The sequence below is a fragment of the Grammomys surdaster genome, unplaced genomic scaffold (assembly GCF_004785775.1).
Source record: "Grammomys surdaster isolate TR1022 unplaced genomic scaffold, NIH_TR_1.0 165, whole genome shotgun sequence".
Classification (NCBI taxonomy): Eukaryota; Metazoa; Chordata; class Mammalia; order Rodentia; family Muridae; genus Grammomys; species Grammomys surdaster.
Window position 1 is genome coordinate 13,786,014 of NW_021604613.1, and position 17,267 is coordinate 13,803,280.

General features: G+C 40.2%; 2 protein-coding genes across 5 annotated transcripts in view; one reads left to right on the forward strand and one right to left on the reverse strand.

Moving 5' to 3' along the window:
- The window catches only part of Wdr12 (WD repeat domain 12), a 20,568-nt gene extending 11,286 nt beyond the window's left edge, over positions 1–9,282 (reverse strand). The window contains exons 1-4 of one of the 2 annotated variants that reach the window (XM_028765595.1): positions 9,009–9,282; positions 8,369–8,588; positions 6,207–6,301; positions 1,913–2,007 (exon numbers count right to left, since the gene is read on the reverse strand). In XM_028765595.1, coding sequence (XP_028621428.1) covers positions 1,913–2,007; positions 6,207–6,301; positions 8,369–8,409 — 231 coding nt within the window. In that variant the 5' untranslated portion in view covers positions 8,410–8,588; positions 9,009–9,282. Of the gene's footprint in view, positions 1–1,912; positions 2,008–6,206; positions 6,302–8,368; positions 8,589–8,948; positions 8,970–9,008 lie in introns of those variants that run through there. The other variant, XM_028765596.1, reaches the window with a different exon arrangement.
- The window catches only part of Carf (calcium responsive transcription factor), a 53,328-nt gene continuing 45,197 nt past the window's right edge, over positions 9,137–17,267 (forward strand). Inside the window, exons 1-3 of one of the 3 annotated variants that reach the window (XM_028765590.1) lie at positions 9,137–9,173; positions 13,744–13,904; positions 16,610–16,726. The gene's annotated coding sequence lies outside the window, so the exon portion shown is untranslated. Of the gene's footprint in view, positions 9,174–9,985; positions 10,129–12,987; positions 13,127–13,743; positions 13,905–16,609; positions 16,727–17,267 lie in introns of those variants that run through there. The other 2 variants (XM_028765591.1, XM_028765592.1) reach the window with 2 other exon arrangements.

Below are 17,267 nucleotides of genomic sequence, written 5' to 3' on the forward strand. Positions count from 1 at the left end.
CCCCCCCCCCAAAAAATGGCTAAAATGTTGTTTGCTCTTATATATTCTACAGTATTTTAAAATTACAAAATTTTATAGACAATTACAAATTATATTCTAAACAATTTTATTACATTTATCTATTTTGTGTGTTTGCATGTGCCAATGCATTCCACAGTGGAGGTCAGAGGATAATGTGTAGGAGTTGGTTCTCTGCTTCTACCACATGGATCCTAGAGATGAACTCAGGTCATCAGGCTTTGTAGCCAGCGACTTTACTCAGTGAGCCATCTTCCTGGCTCCAAATAGTCCCCGTTTTTTCCCAGACAGGATGTCACTGTATAACCTGGTTGGTCCAGAACTCGTAATATAAACCAGGTTGACAATGAACTTACAGAGACCTGCCTACCTCTGCTTCTTGAGTGCTGGGATTGTACCATAACTCATGGCTGTATTATTTTTGGTTTAGATTTTACTTATTTTGTGTGTATGGGTGTTTTGTCCGCATGTATATCTACCATATGTATATAGTATCCAAGAAGGTCAGAAGAGTCAGATCCCCTGAGACTGTTACTGACAACTGTTAGCTTCAGTGTGTGTGCTGGGAACTGAACACAGAACCTCTGGAAGAGCTGTCAGTGCTCTTAACTACTGAGCCATCTGTTCAGATCCTAATGATATATTTTTTTAAAGATGTATTTATTATTTATATGAGTATACTGTAGCTGTCTTCAGACACATCAGAAAAGGTTATCAGATCCCATCACAGATGGTTGTGAGCCACCATGTGGTTGCTGAGAATTAAATTCAGGACCTTTGGAAAAGCAGTCAGTGCTTTTATAACCACGTATCCATCTCTATAGCCTCTGATATTCTTAATTATAAAAACATCAAGAAAAGCTAAAAAATTACAGGGAGAGGTATCACAATCACTATAAGCTAACCCACATTTTCTTTCTTTCTTTCTTTCTCTCTTTCTTTCTTTCTTTCTATTTATTTATTTTATATATGAGTACACTGTAGTTGTCTTCAGACACATCAGAAGAGGGCATCGGATCCCATCACAGATGGTTGTGAGGCACCATGTGGTTGCTGGGAATTGAACTCAGAACCTCTGGAAGAGCAGTCAGCGCTCCCAACCTCTGAGCCATCTCCCCAGCCCCTAACCCACATTTTCTAAGGTATATGCAATAATACTGTATTCCTGTTCAACAGTATACAAATACGTATTCTTTTTTTTTCTTTCTTTTTTTTTTTTTTCTTTTGGTTTTTCGAGACAGGGTTTCTCTGTGTAGCCCTGGCTGTCCTGGAACTCACTCTGTAGACCAGGCTGGCCTTGAACTCAGAAATCCACCTGCCTCTGCCTCCCAAGTGACGTATTCTTTTTCTTACTCATGCTTTTACAAACTTAAAGACTGTATCAACTCATTTGTATTATTGAGTAAAATACTCTTAGAGGGGGTCTACAAGATGAGTATACAGAAACATAAATTCGTCGGGCAGTGGTGGCGCATGCCTTTAATCCCAGCACTTGGGAGGCAGAGGCAGGCGGATTTCTGAGTTCGAGGCCAGCCTGGTCCACAGAGTGAGTTCCAGGACAGCCAGGACTATACAGAGAAACCCTGTCTCGAAACCGCCCCCCCCAAAAAAAAACCCAAAAAACAGAAACATAAATTCAAAGGTGCTTGCTAAGAAGCCTGAGGCCCTGAGTTCAATCCCTGGGACTCACAATAGAGAACTGATTCCCACTATTGTCTCCTTACCTTCACATGCAGGCTATGGCAACTACACATACCATACGATAAATAAATGCAATTTTAAAATGTTTTCTAAGGCCCTTGGATGTTGAAAACAATTTTAACTGATTCTATAAAGATTCACTCATAATATTTTGTAATGCATTAAATCAGATAGAAGCAGTGCTTGGACTTACCGAGGAAATGTTCTCCAGTTCCATGTGTTTGACCAAAGGCATTCGAAGAAATTGGCCCTTGATAAGGAAATCAAACTCGACATGTTTGTGGAGTTCTGAAAAAGAATAAGGATCTTAGAATATCAGTGCTGTATGTATGAGAACCCTGAAGCAGTCAAATATACAGCACTCACTGCAGCCTTGGTTACTCCACACACAACTTCTCATGGGACAACAGATGGACGGTATATTCTAGCACACTGCATGCTTTTTGTTTGTTTTGTTTTTGAGTCAGGGACTCTTGTCTTGACCACCTGACTCTGTCTCCTGAGTGCTGGGATCAAAGGCATATGCCACTATGCCACTCGGCTACATGAATTTTAAAGAACCAATATACTCTGTTCGGTTGGCTTATTTTAGGTTTTATGGCTGTTGTAATTATTTAGGGGCTGAATATAGGCTATATGCATGCTATGCACATGTTTCACCACTGAAGTATCTACACCCTACTAATCACTTTTATTTTTGTTTTAAATGACTGGCTTATTGAGTATAGCACAAAAAGCCAACAGGCTATGCAGCAGATAAACAACCACCTGCAGCCCATTACCTGATTTTTATTATTTTATTTATTCTTTTTGGTTTTTCAAGACAGGGCTTTACTGTATAGCCCTGGTTGTACTGGAACTTGATCTGCAGAGAAGCTGGCCAAAAACTCCTGAATGCTGGAATTAAAGGTGTTTACCACTACAATCCAACCATTATCTATTTTTTAAAAAAACTTGTTTTACAGAAAATTTACAATATGCACAAAAGTAGAAATAACAGTGAAAATCCATATCCTATTCCAATACCAAGAAACTCCCGAATAATCAGCTCTATATTGTCCTGCTAGCTTCTTTTAAAGTAAACCTCAGAAATTACCATTTTGTTTGTAAATGGCTTCATTATATATTTCTTTTTTTTTTTTTTAAAGATTTATTTATTTATTATATGTAAGTACACTGTGGCTGTTTTCAGACACCCACATGAGGGCATCAGATCTCATTGCAGATGGTTGTGAGCCACCATGTGGTTGCTGGGATTTGAACTCATGACCTCTAGAAGAGCAGTCAGTGCTCTTAACCGCTGAGCCATCTCACCAGCCCCATTATATATTTCTAAAATATAAAAACTTAAAACATAATGTTAAAATATTAACTATGTTACTATCAAATAGTCACTCTTCATGTAGTTTTTACTAACTTAACTTATATTTTGAAACTGGGTCGTATTGTGTAGCCCACACTGGCTTCAACCTCACTACACAGCCCAGGCTAGCCTTGAACATGCCATCTCATTGCCTCAGTTTACAGAGGTACAACTGCAGGTGTGTGCCATCGTTCGCGACTCATGTTTTAGAGTAGAGTAGGTTTTTTTTTAAAGCCAGCATCCAACTGATGATTGCATGTCTTTCAATCTTTATAAGTCTTCCTCCTTTTTCTTGGCATTTCTTCACTGAGGAAAGTGGGCCAATTATCTTTCATTTCTTACATTCTCGGCTTAGTTAATTATATCTCCAAAGTGTCTTTTTTACTTTTTAAGTTTATTCTTATTATTATCTTGGTATGATGATGGGTGTTTGTGGCATGTGTGGCATGGCACCCATGTGGAGGTTAGAAGACAACTGTGACTCTCTTCACTTTTACTTGGGTTGTGAGGATTAAACTCAGGTCATCAGGCTTATACCACTGGACAATGAGTGCCTCTGGCTAGCCGAGCTCTGTCAGAGTGTTACAAAGTATCTTTTAATATGTCCATCTATCCCGACCATATCCTGTACATGTATCTTGTACACTTGGAAAGTTTTCATAGGGCGTACTGAATATCTCCTATGGCACCACATCAACATGGACCCATTAACTAGTTTTGTGAGCATACATGGGTGCATGAGTGTGGAAGTTCAAGACTGATGTCGAATGTCTTCCTAGTTCATTAGCCACCTTAATATTAAGGAAAGGTTTTATTGAACCCACGTCTTGATGTTTCACTAGTCTTGCTGGCCAACTTGCTCTGGAGACTTTCATCTCTGCTTGCGAGTGCTGAGATCAAAGGCAGGTTACCACACCAACCTATCCTGTATGTGGAGGCTGGAGATCTGAACGCTGGTCTCCAAGCTTGCACATAAATACTTTATTCACTGATCTACCTCCCCAGTCCTCAGTTATAGATTTTTTAAAGTTGCTGAAATCCACCTTCAGGAACAGTCTGACTGCATCCACCATAATGTTCCCCATCTATTATTAACCTAGCTAATGGCTGTAACAATTATTTTTATTTTTCCCCCTTCCCTTCTCCTTCTTGCTCCAGCCCCGCTCACTCTGGACCCCTTGAAAATACTATGTATCCTTGAATAAAAAAAAAAAAAATTGCAGCTTTTTAGCAATAAATAGACTACAAGACCTACCCATCCCGTGATAAACAAATAAAACCCTGTATGTATTAAAAGCATTATCTCACAAGTTATGGTGGTACATGCCTTTAATCCCAGCACTCGGGAAAGCACAAGCAGGAGGGTCTTTCACTGAGTTTGAGTTCAGCCTGTGTCTATCCAGTGAGTTCAAGGAGTTCAGGGCTACACAGTGAGACCCTATCTCAATTTAAAAAAAAAAAAAAAGGAAGCAAACATAAACCTAAAGCACAATCTCATGCTTGAGAAAAAGCTATGAGATTGCTTGACAAAGAAGGAGAACTTGAGTTATAACTCTTATCTACTCACCCAGTGCTTCAAGGAGGAGAGACGGGAGAGCTGCATAGCATTAGAAGCACTGGTACAGGAGCAAATTCTGGTTTTTAAAGATGATATTTTATATAATTTTTAATATGTTTATAACATTTGATTATACCGCCGGGTGGTGGTGGCACACGCCTTTTAATCCCAGCACTTGGGAGGCAGAGGCAGGTGGATTTCTGAGTTCAAGGCCAGCCTGGTCTACAGAGTGAGTTCCAGGACAGCCAGGGATACACAGAGAAACCCTGTCTCGAAAAACCAAAAAAAATAAAAAAATAATAAAAAAAATTTGAATTTGATTATACCAATTACTTTTTGGTACTTCTGTTTTGTTTCTGTTTTTTGTTTGTTTGTTTTGTTTTCTTTTGTTTTTGAGACTGTTTTTCTCTGTGTAACAGAGCACTGGATGTCCTGGACTCACTTTGTAGGCCAGGCCGGCCTTGAATTCACAGAGCTCCATCTGCCTCTGCCTCCTGAGCTCGGAGGCTGCTTGGCTGCCGTCACACCCAGCCTTTTTTTGGGTAATTTTAAACAAAAAACAGTAGTATTAATAGTGACATTTTGTTACTGTATAAAATAAATGCTAAAAGAACTGTTATTTGCTTTTGTACATCTTTAGCAACAACAGAGCCTAAGCTTCAAGATCCTTGTTTTATCTGGCACAAGTACAATCCTTTGGTTATCATAACTAGGATACACTAAAATCTCTACTCTTTTTTTGTTTGTTTGTTTGTTTTGTTTTTTTTCAAGACAGCGTTTCTCTGTATAGTCCTGGCTGTCCTGGAACTCACTCTGTAGACCAGGCTGGCCTCGAACTCAGAAATCCACCTGCCTCTGCCTCTCAAGTGCTGGGATTAAAGGTGTGTGCCACCACTGTCCAGCTAAAATCTCTACTCTTAAATTACAAATACTTTACCTCCAAGTTATCTTTAAACAGCAGATTGAACAGGGAATTTTTTTCAGAAAACTTTTTTTTCTCTTTCAAAGCTTCCACCAGAAAATTCTGTATAACTAATATATTTTGTTGTAAAAGTCATGTACTAAATACCAAAAATGGAACAACAACAACAAAAAAAGGTGGAGCTAGAGAGATGGCTTAGTAGTTTAGAGCACGGACTGCTCTTCCAGAGGTCCTGAGTTCAATTCCCAGCAACAACATGGTGGCTCACAACCATCTGTAATGGGATCTGATGTGTTCTGGTGTGTCTGAAGACAGATACAGTGCACTCATGTACACAAAATAAATACATCTTAAAAACAAAAACAAACAAACAAAACCCCATGCATTTAAAGCTGGGTTGTGGTGGTGCTTACCTTTGATCCCTATAATCTGGAGGCAGCAACAGGAGGATCTTTGTGAATTCAAGGGCAGCCTGGCCTGTAGAGCAAGTTCTAGGACATACAGGACATATAGAGAAAATACACAGGCTACACACTGTACTGAAAAACCAAACCAAACTAACAAACCAAACTAAATCAAACCAAAAAACTATTAAAGTGTAGCTGTTGGCACTGTGCCTAACTTCTCAGAGCATATATACTCACCATTTTTGGTCTCCAGCAATTTATTGATAATGTTACTAAGGTCGGCGACTTCAGAGGTGGCAGGGATTGAGAAAGGAACATCATCCACTGCGTATCTATAAAAGGAAATATGTTACATTAAGTCTACAGATGTATTGGGTACTTCATGCAAGACATGCTACAAGGCATAAGTAAAATGATGTAAGGTGTCTTTATTCTTTTTTTTGTGGAGCCCTGGCTGTCAAGGAACTTCCTCTGTATACCAGGCTGGCCTGGAAATCACAAAGATCAGCCTGCCTGAGTGCTGGGATCAAAGGCGTATGTCACTACAGCTCAGCAAGTCTTTATTCTTAAAAGAATGAGTGTGAACACGGTGTCCTAAATGATGAGGTGATTAAAGATAAGTCACTTCAACCAGAGAATAGGGGTGGAGTTCAGGACTCGAAAGGATACACAAAAAAAGATCATTCTTAGGTCACAGCTATAGGTAAGGGAAAGGTAGCCTGGAAGGAGAACGTGGGAAACCAACAACAGCACACTAGAAGAGATGAGACTAAAGACATGTAGAGTGTTTTAAATCCTGTATACTTTGAAATAGTTTTTAACTCTTTGTGAAGCCATAAGGAACCACTGTTGCAGTCTCAGTTAAGGTGTAATAGCAGTTCTCTGTTTAGTGAGATCTTTATAGCTGTGCAACAGACTGGATCAGAAGAATATGACCAGAAACAGGAGTCTCAAAGAGAAAAAAAATATTTGCAAATTATTTATTTAGTAAGGAACTTGCATCCCTAATATATAAAAAACATTTACAGTTCAGTAATAAAAACTTTCCAGAAAAAGAGCAATGACCAGCAGACACAGGACCAAACACAATGCATTATCACTTGATATCCATAAGGGTGCAAATCAAGTGTCGGTGAAGATACAGAGAAGAAGAATCTTCATCAGTGCTGGTGATGATGCAAAACAGTAGTTATTGTGGAAAACAGTGTGCCAGTTCCTCTAAAAGTTAATGTGACCCAAGTTATTTGACCCAAGAACCACACTTTTAGGTACACACCAACAAACAATGAAATCACATGTTCACATGTTCATAGTGTCATGGCCTTTAATACCAGCATTTGAAAGGCAAAGGCAGGTGGATCCATGGCTCTGAGGCCAGCCTTGGCTACACAGTGGGATCCAGGCCAGCCAGGGCTACACATGGTCACATAAAAAGTGTACATTAACGCTTATACAGGCACTATTCACAATAGCTAAAATACTGAATGTCTAACTGGACAATAAGAGAAACTGAGCCATACAATTAGGCCATAAAATAAAGTATGATATTCTGTGAATAAACTTTAAAAAAAACCACACACACAGTAAGCAAGGATGCCATCCACAAAAGACCACACATTTTGTATAATTTCATTATAAAAGTGTCAAGAATAGGCAAATCTACTGCTTCAGTTCCTGCCTTGGCCTCCTCTGAGATGACTGTAACCCATGAGCCAAATAAACCCTTTCCTACCCAAGTTGCCTTTTGTCAGTGTTTTATCAGCAAGAGAAACCTAAGTAGGACACACACACAAAATACACCTAATCAAATCGGACATTGAACTGGCTTCATACTAATTAAAAAACCAGCTCTACAAACCCCATATCCAGTTTCTAGACTGTTTGAAAAAAAGCAAATGAAGTTGTGCCTTCAGAAACCATGAGACACCATTTACGGAAAGACTATGAACAGAAGTGCCACTGTTCAACCCTCAAATTACTAACATGATGTGTGCAGATGCAGAAAGCAAACTCGAAGCCCTGTTCTTTCCACACACACGTCAAACTATTAAGAGCTCACGAAGGTGGGTAGAAAAACAGAAAATCAAGAAAACGTGACCACTGCTTCCAAAAGAGGCAGGACAGAAGTGTGGGGCACGTGAAGGGGAGGGCGAATGAAGTCTTATTTTTTCTATCCGGCAGTCAGCTTCTCTTATTTGCATTAAATCCTTTTAATTTCAGCTAGATAATTATCAAAATTCTCTCGGCTTTGATTTACTAAAGCCTTTCCGTTTCTTCTTTAATGTATATTCCTAGTGAAAACAGCAAGATTACCCGGGACTACAAGGTCCAAATCGAAGGAGTCTTCAAACGAGATCCGCTCCGGGAAGACAGGGGCAGAAGCTGCAACCCTTACTTACTTCTTGTCCTCGGTGTAGAAACGTGCCTGGAGTTGTGCCATGGCGGAAAGTACACAGGAGCCTTCTCCACAAAAATGTATGCGTCGATAATTAAGTAGCTCTAAGGTAGACAGCGCCGAAGCGCAGTAGAAGCTAGGCTTCAGTTATCTTCCTCGGGTTTTTACAGACCATACCACGAGGTTCTATTTCCACCGGCGCCCAGCCCGCACACATCAACTACCTATTCCGAGATTTAGGAAACATCGATTAGTAAAGCATAGTCTTAAAAGTATCCAGTCCCCTTAATACTTTTATGTTTCTTACTAGCATCTAAATCCGTAATCGATTAGAAAAATAAAGAAAAAAACTAACTTAAACCTAATTTTAAAGGGTATCTTTAGACCCAGACCCTTTAGACTCAGCGCTCAGGTACTACAAACCCCAGAAGGGAGCGCGTTCCAGACCTTTTGAACACTGGGAATTGTAGGTTTTATTTATTTTGCCACACCGCACTTAGGTTCTCATATCTGCTTTTAAAACTCCCTTCTCCGGGCAGATATTACACTTCTTGCTTCTTTACTCTGAGTGACAAAGGTCCCACCTGTTCTTTTTCTATACATTGTTCCACCAGCCAGATTCAGCAGAGACCATGTGTTCTTACCTCAGGCTTCAGAGCGGAAATACAGGAAAGGAGAACGAATCGGAAGAGAACTGGATGACGGCGGCCGAGAAGGCTCTAATCTGATGGACCTGCGCTACGCCTCCAGGAGGGGTGCGCCTGCGCATTGTGCTGGTCTCCACGGCAGGGCCTCGGAGCCAAGACGAGGTTGAGTAGTCTCGTTTTGAATTTTCTCCCTTCTGCTGCGGCGGACTCCCCTCTCGCGTGGGGCTCACTGCGGCGGCAGGGTTGAGGGGGCCGGAGGTTGGCAGAGCTGTCTGCGCCACCGACCGGACGCTCCCTCCCAACCTCCCTTCTTCCTCCTGCCTCCTCCTCCCGTCACCTCCTGACCCTCCCGGGCTGAGAGCAACCGCCGGCCCCCGCCCCCGGCCGTCGCCGGACGCCGCTGCGCGCTGTCCCTGCGCCCTCGCCCGCCTCTGCGGCGGCTCCTTCCCTGTGGGCCCGGGAGGGGGCCCGCGGCCCGGAGAAGGCAGGCTGCCGCAGGGGAAGGCGAGGTGTCTGTCCTGCAGAGGGTGCGGAGCCCAAAACCGCATCACCGCTGCGGAGCACCCGAGTCCAGGGCCGGAGCGCTGCCCGAGGGGGGCCTCTCCCCTCCTTTCTGAGTCTGATGTTTAGAAAAGCTTCCTCGGCACCTCCCCTGGCTTTCGGACTTTTTTTTTTTTAAATCCTGAAGTCAGTCACTCAAAGGCTTGTGTCGGTCTCAATGGTCTCGATTATTACTCTAGTTATTTTTCTGAGTGGAGAATATATGAGGGCTATTACTCTTTTTTTGTTGTTGTTTGTTGTTTTGTTGTTTCGGTTGTTTTGTTTTTCGAGACAGGGTTTCTCTGTGTAGCCCAGGCTGTCCTGGAACTCACTCTGTAGACCAGGCCGGCCTCAAACTCAGAAATCCGCCTGCCTCTGCCTCCCAAGTGCTGAGATTAAAGGCGTGCGCCACCACCGCCCGGCTAGGGCTATTACTCTTAAGGTCCCAAATTTTTAAGGCATTCGCCTGAAAACCTCCTGGGGTGGGGTGAGGTAGGGGACACACTCCTCTGAGACTGCGATTCAGAGTCAGGCAGAACTGGATTGCAAAATGTGTGGGCTTAGCGGTTGTGTACAGGTGAATATAATGAGAGATTTTCTATATGTTGCCTAACGTTTAAATCTGTAGAAAATTAGAAGTGATCTAAACAATCTAAACTATTTTGGAGGCGAAAACAATCATTCGCTGAGTGGACAAGGACACAAAAAGCGTGACTGTTTTCAATTTATTCGTTTTACAGAATTGCATGCCCCGTAACAGGAATGCCTGAATTTGATTCTACCTGTGTTACTTAACCTCTGTGCTACACTTAGATTAGCTGTGACAATTAAATGCCACATAAGCAGCGCTCAGAAAATGTTTACTATTGCTCTCATAAGAGCTACCAATAATAGTTTTTACCAGAAACTTTACTGATGTAGGTGGAGGCATAAAATGAAAAAGACCTCTGCCTAAAATACAGAAAAAAAAAATCCCTTGTTCAGATTGGGTTTCCTAATAGTAGTGTGCCCCTTTAAAATCGAGTCAGTCAAAATGGTGAGGATTAACATTAAATAAGCTGGGACATCTGAAACTTGAAATTCCTTAGTTTAAGTGTTAACTATTGAATTTTTACTGATAACATGTAATTGATTAAAATATCGTTTTAAACTTCCTTTAATTTGGATTTACCAGATTAACAATACCTGGAAATAAGTACATTTTTAAACTCTTTTTTGGTTTTTTGAGACAGGGTTTCTCTGTGTATCCCTGGCTGTCCTGGAACTCACTCTGTAGACCAGGCTGGCCTCGAACTCAGAAATCCGCCTGTCTCTGCCTCCCAAGTGCTGGGATTAAAGGTGTGCACCACCACCACCCAGCTCATTTTTAAACTCTTAATTCCAGTGGAAAACTATGATTAGGAAGATACAGAACACGAATTACTCAAGGAAAGATCAGTTTGCAAAGCATACATCTTGAATTCACTAAAATATATTTTTATTTGGCTAAGATGTTTAGTTAAGAAAAAATAAGTTACTAAGAATACCCAATATGAAATTTTTCAACAGTGACTTATGTGTCATAGCTGGTATTGCTTCCAGGCATTACCTAGATACCTAATGCTAGAGTGTCGGTTTTCTTAAGTTTAGTTTATGTCGACTACAAACTTTTGGGATTCATTTACTGGGGTCCTCATGAAGACTCACTGTTATCTGGAGAATATTCAACATGGAAAAAGATTTTCTTAAAGTCTCTTGGGTTTTTTTTTTTGTTTGTTTGTTTGTTTTGTTGTTTTTTGTTATTAGGGTTTTTTTGTTCGTTTATTTGTTTGGTTTGGGTTTTGGGCTTTTGAGATTTTGTATGTATGTGTGGTTTTTTTTGTTGTTGTTTTTCTTTTGAGACAGGGTCTCTTATGTAGTCCAGGATGGATTTGCATTGACTATGTTTCCCTAGATTAGCTATGAACTCTAGGCTCACCTACTTCTACCTCCTGAATACTGGGATTATACCTGCCTGCAACCAACTACACTTGCTTGTAGCTTGTTTGGGAGTTCTGGGATTTTAAGAGAATTACCATAGTTTCTTTTTATTCATAGGGTTTGTGTTCCTCAGTTTTGGTTACCTGGTGTCAATATGAAGTGGAAATCCTAGAAATAATTAATAAGTTTGAGACTGTCTGTCTTTCTCAGTAACATGATGTCTTGCACCATCCTACCTGGAATATGAATCATTTATATGTCCAGGGAGGGTGTCCATTCTGTGTCCTGCTCACCCATTAGTAGGTTACTGACTTTTGGTTATTAAGTCATTATCACAGACCTTGTAATACAGTAAGTGCAAAAGTGGTGATAATGGCAATTCACATGTGCCAAAGAGAAGTTAAAAAGTGTTTTAAGTGAAATAATGAAGTTCATAATTTTAAAAGAAAAGCTATAGGCTAGTTTAGAAACATCAGCAGTACAACAAGCTATTTCAGAGACCACATCCACAAAAGTTTTACTAAAGCATATTGTTAAAACGTGTTTTTAAATTTCCCTGCTTACTTATAAAGTAACTATTATTGGTTTATATGTACAGAATAAAGCCTAGTGTAATTAGTCAACCTTGATTTCAGGTATACATATGGGCTTATGACTGTGCCCAAGAGTAAGAGGGCAGGGAACCACTGTACTCTACTTACCATTAATCAGATAATCAAATCACTTCAGAGTCAGTATAAAATAGTATATTAAGTCATATTTAAGTTCTCAAAGAGCGAAGAAATAAAGAGGTTTGTGTGTGCAGAGTAAGAGCTGTAGAAGTTGCTAGGTGGTGGTGGTGGTGCTCGTGCAGACCTTTAATCCCAGTACTTGGGAGGCAGAGGCAGGTGGATCTGTGAGTTTGAGGTCAGCCTGATCTACAAGGGTGAGTTCTGGGACAGCGGGGCTACACAGAGAAACCCTGTCTCAAAAAAACAAAACAAAACAAAAACAAAAAACAAAAAAAACACAAAAAACCAAACCAAACAACAAAAAAAAAGTAAACAAAAGCTGTAGAAACTTCAAAATTATAGAATTTTTTAGGAAAGACAAACCCTCAAATAAAAGATATTTTAAACATGATCTTTAACTTTTCTACAAAAAGTAAAAGGTTGGGTCTGCCCACCTATGCTTCTTTAGTGCTGAGATTAAAGTTGTTTGCCCCACACAGGCTTGGATTATTAGTTTAAAGGATATATTTTAGTCCATAATGGCTGTGGTGGAAACACAACAAGATTGATGTTGACAGTTTTTCAGAAAGTATACCTGAGAAATTACGTCTAGTGTTTTGAACAAATATATTGGCTGTTGATCAAAACCAAATGTCCATAGCCCAGGTATTGCCCCTTCTAGAGAAATGTCCTGATTAATCTCTAGCCCTCTGTCATGAATTCACCATATGCAAACAATCATCCTTTATAAAGTAAAATCATAGAAGCACTAATTGTATCATTTCTTCTAAATCTTTTTTTCTAAAATAGATTGGTTAATTATATTTGTCGTTTGTGGTTTATGCACATGAGTGCAGTGCCCACAGAGGCCAGAAGAGGGCATTACATCTGGAGCTGGGATTGCAGGTGCTGTGAACCACTTCGCGTGGGTGTTGGGATGATTATGCTCTGGTCCTCTGCAAAAGCAGTATGTTGTCTTAACTACTGGACAATCTCTCCAGCCTTGTAACCTTACTTTTGATATAGAAGAAAATCTACTTTGTAAAGTCATATAAAATAAACATCTTAGCAATTTCCCAGAAAAAGAAAAGTGGGCTTTCTGAAGTTTATTAAATACTCTGTCCATCTTTAGTGGTTCTTTCTTTCTGCTCTTTGTAACCAGTCCTGGTACTTCCTCCTTACACAGTATATTTGTCAGGTCTAGGATTATAGATTGTAAATGTGGAAACTTTATTTTCAAGCTCCTACAGATGCTCCACTGGTAATAATTTTCATTGAGGGAAAGAAAATATGGCTGCAGAAATCTTAGTTTCATTGATAACTGTAGAGTGTCGGTCCTGAAATAAATCTGTAGCTGTTAGATGAGGAATTGGGGACAAAGGTCACCTATTCCAGGACACAAGCACTAGTCAGTCTTAGACTTTAACTCTTTCACCTGAGTGGAATAAGGCTCTATCATATTAGCCTGGTAATAAATAAAATTATGTAATGTAAAATATACATTAACCACTGTTTCCTTACAGCAAACATGCTACCGTGAAGTCACAGTCACAACTTTCACATAAACAAAGCTGGCACTGTTACAATTTAGTGCCCCAAAGGAAGACCGTCAATCAACTAAAGGGCATTTCTGAGGCAAAATAACATAAGCATCTGGTCTTGAAACTTGAGCCACTGCCTAAAGGTAATAACTTTTTAAACTTTGTTTCTCCACAGTTGTCCTTTTGGTTTTTTTTTTTTTTTCTTTCTTTTCTGGTTGTTTTTGTTGATTGGTTGGTTTTTGTTTTTTTTTTTTTTTTTCTCGAAACAAGTTTCTCTGTGTGGTCCTGGCTGTCCTGGAACTCAATCTGTAGACCAGGTTGGTCCTGAATTAACTGAGATTCACTTGTCTCTGCCTCTCAAGTGCTGGGACTAAAGGCATGGGCCACCAATGCCTGGCCACCACCACATTCTTCTCTTCTTCCTCCTCTTTTTCTTCCTATCCTTCTCCCCCCCCCTTTTATCCTATTGAGTTGCTTTAATGCTGCCGGTATATATATAGGTGGAGGGCCATCCACTGGAGAATAGTCAACCTCTCAAGGGTTGACTCTCCCTCCCATGGGAGCCATCAATTTCAACTGTTCCTCAGTTGAAGAGTGGAGCTCTTTTCCTCTTCCTCTTCTTTCTCCTCTTCCTTTTCTTCTTCCTCTTCTTTCTCCTCCTCTTCCTCTTCCTACTCCAGCTTCTTCCTCTTGTTTTTTTTAAGTCAGCATTTCTCTGTATAGCTCTAGCTGTTCTGGAACTTACACTGTAGATTAGGCTGGCCTCAAATTCAGAGATTCACCTGCTTCTTCCTCACAAGTGCTGGAATTAAAGGTGTGCACCACTGTTCCCTGGCAGCTCCCATTTCTTTCCATTCTTGGACTTTGTCTATCTTGATCTTGTGTAACTCATACATGCAGTCATAGCTACTGTGAACTTATGTCCGAACCATATTTCTGACAGGGCTTGTATCTGGAATATACAAATAACTCAAAAAAACTAAACACCAAAAAACCAAATAGTCCAATTAAAAATCTTGAATAGAACTAAACAGGAAGTTCACACGGAAAAAGCATAAATTGCTAAGAATTTTTTTTTAATGTTCAAGCATCTGTAACTATCAGGGAGATGCAAACTGATACTACTCTAGGATTTCATATTACCCCAGTCAGAATGGTTAAAAATCAAAACAAATATATGTTGGCAGGAATATAAGAAAAGGAGAAAGCTTATTTGTTAATTATTTGTCTTATGTTCACATCTTTGAGCAATGAGAATCTCTATGGCTTAAAGGTTTAAGAACAACACTCTTTAAGTTCACTGAGACCTAATAGATATAATGAAGAGTTTGAGATGGAGGAAAGATGATATCAGCTATGCTTTATCAATACAGAAATTGGAATAAGAATATCTGTTTTGGGCTGGAGAGATGGCTCAGTGGTTAAGAGCACTGACTGCTTTTCAGAGGTCCTGAGTTCAATTCCCAGCAACCACATGGTGGCTCACAACCATCTGTAATGGGATCTGATGCCTTCTTCTGGTGTGTCTCAAGAGAGCTACAGTGTACTCACATACATAAAATAAATAAATAAATCTTAAAAAAATATTAAAGAGTATCTGTTCTACCCATGCAGAAACGTCTTAAGGTAGATACCAGAAACTCTAAGTTGAAAATATTTTCACTGAATGCAAAGGCATAGCTTAGCAGGTGTATTTTGCATATATTTTTCTTATAAATGTGTGAAATTTTCCTTTTTTTAGTATATTTTTATTTTTTTAAAATCAAATCATAATTTTTACTTTTTCACAGAGGGGTTATAAACACAAAAAGGCAGGACGTGGGGAAGTGGATGACACTGGAGCGTGGGTATTCAGGGGAGTACAGATATCTTTCAGAACATGGTATCAGCTGGGTGAAGGTTCAGGGGACAGGTTGCTATGACTCTGCCTATGACTCGCTTGTCCTTATCTAAGTTGGTATTATCCACCAAGGCTACCTATTTACAAGGTCTATGGCTACTCGGGCTGGTAAATTTCCACAAAAGCTGCCTGTTTACATTAGCTTATAGCCATCTGTTTCAATGTTTTTCCACAGACACCCAAGACTTGGTGTTAGTATACAGGTATGACAGGCCTATTGCTGATTTTAGGCCTATGGCTGATTTTAGGCCTTCAGTGTGTAAGCAGGGCTGCCCCTGACATCTCCTCCCTTCTCTAAGTATAGAAGGGTTGTGGTGATTCTAATCTTGTGAAGGCGGGGATAGAGGCCTGACCTCCAGTAATTGAAGGGGACTTTGTAATGGCTTTGGTCCCCCTAAATGTGTGAATTTTATGTAATAAAAATCCACTTAAATTTAAAGGATTCTTTAATAAGTATGGAACAAAAGCTTTAAGTAGTAAAAACATCTATATCATGGTTTATTACTGTTCTTCTTTCTTAGGGCTATATAAATCAATTGAATTTAGTGATACCAGGGTTTTATTAGGCGGATTATTTTTATTTTATGTATATGGGTGTTTTGTTCGCATGCATACCTGTTGTTTGACTGATTTAATGTATGCACATGCATGCATGTGTTCGTATATGCATATGTGTGCCTGTGCTCACTCAGGTACACACCACAGTGCACATGTAGAGGTCAGAGAACAGCTCGTAGGACTTGGCTCTCTCCTTTCACAGTCTGGGTTCCAGGAATCCAGCACAGATCGTCAGGCTTGGCAGCAAGCAATGCGCTTTACCCACTGAGCCATCTCATCGGTCCCATCAGAGAACTGCTTTTTTTTTTTTATAGACATTACTGAGTTTTTTCATTGTTAATTTATTTATGATCTTTGCATTCATGTATTCATGACTTCTTTTCTATTTAGGTATGGTGAGACCAACAGATGAAGAGACGATTGCCATTGGGAAGACAGCCCATTGTTCACAGTTCTCTCAAGGAGTGGGCATGCTATACCACAAAGTGCCAACAATAGAACACCAAGGTTGGTAGAGGGTAGACATTGGGTAGAAGACTGCAGAGGAACCTTCTTGCAGTTTTTGAGAGAAAGACTAGGCAAAGAAGCCCATAGCAGACTATAGATCAGATAGTTTAAATAAACTTACTGGGCTCTGGCTTGTGCTGGCTGACAGCTGGCTTTAGGGTACTAGGCCTAAATGCCTCAAAGTTTATATTATGCATAATTTCTCATTTCCAAGTTTGTCAAGCCAATAATAGGTAGTGTGAGTGTTTGGTTTTAACTTTAAGATGGGTCTCTTTATGTAACCAGGGCTGTTAGATGTTACATATGTATTCCTAGAACTCAACCCCCCCCCCCACCTTAGCCTCCTGATTACTGGGATTCTAAGCATGTACAGCCATGCCCAACTGAGGAGATAGGGAGATCAGAATGTTAAGATTACCATTGTCGCCGGGCGTTGGTGGCGCACGCCTTTAATCCCAGCACTTGGGAGGCAGAGGCAGGCGGATTTCTGAGTTCGAGGCCAGCCTGGTCTACAGAGTGAGTTCCAGGACAGCCAGGGATA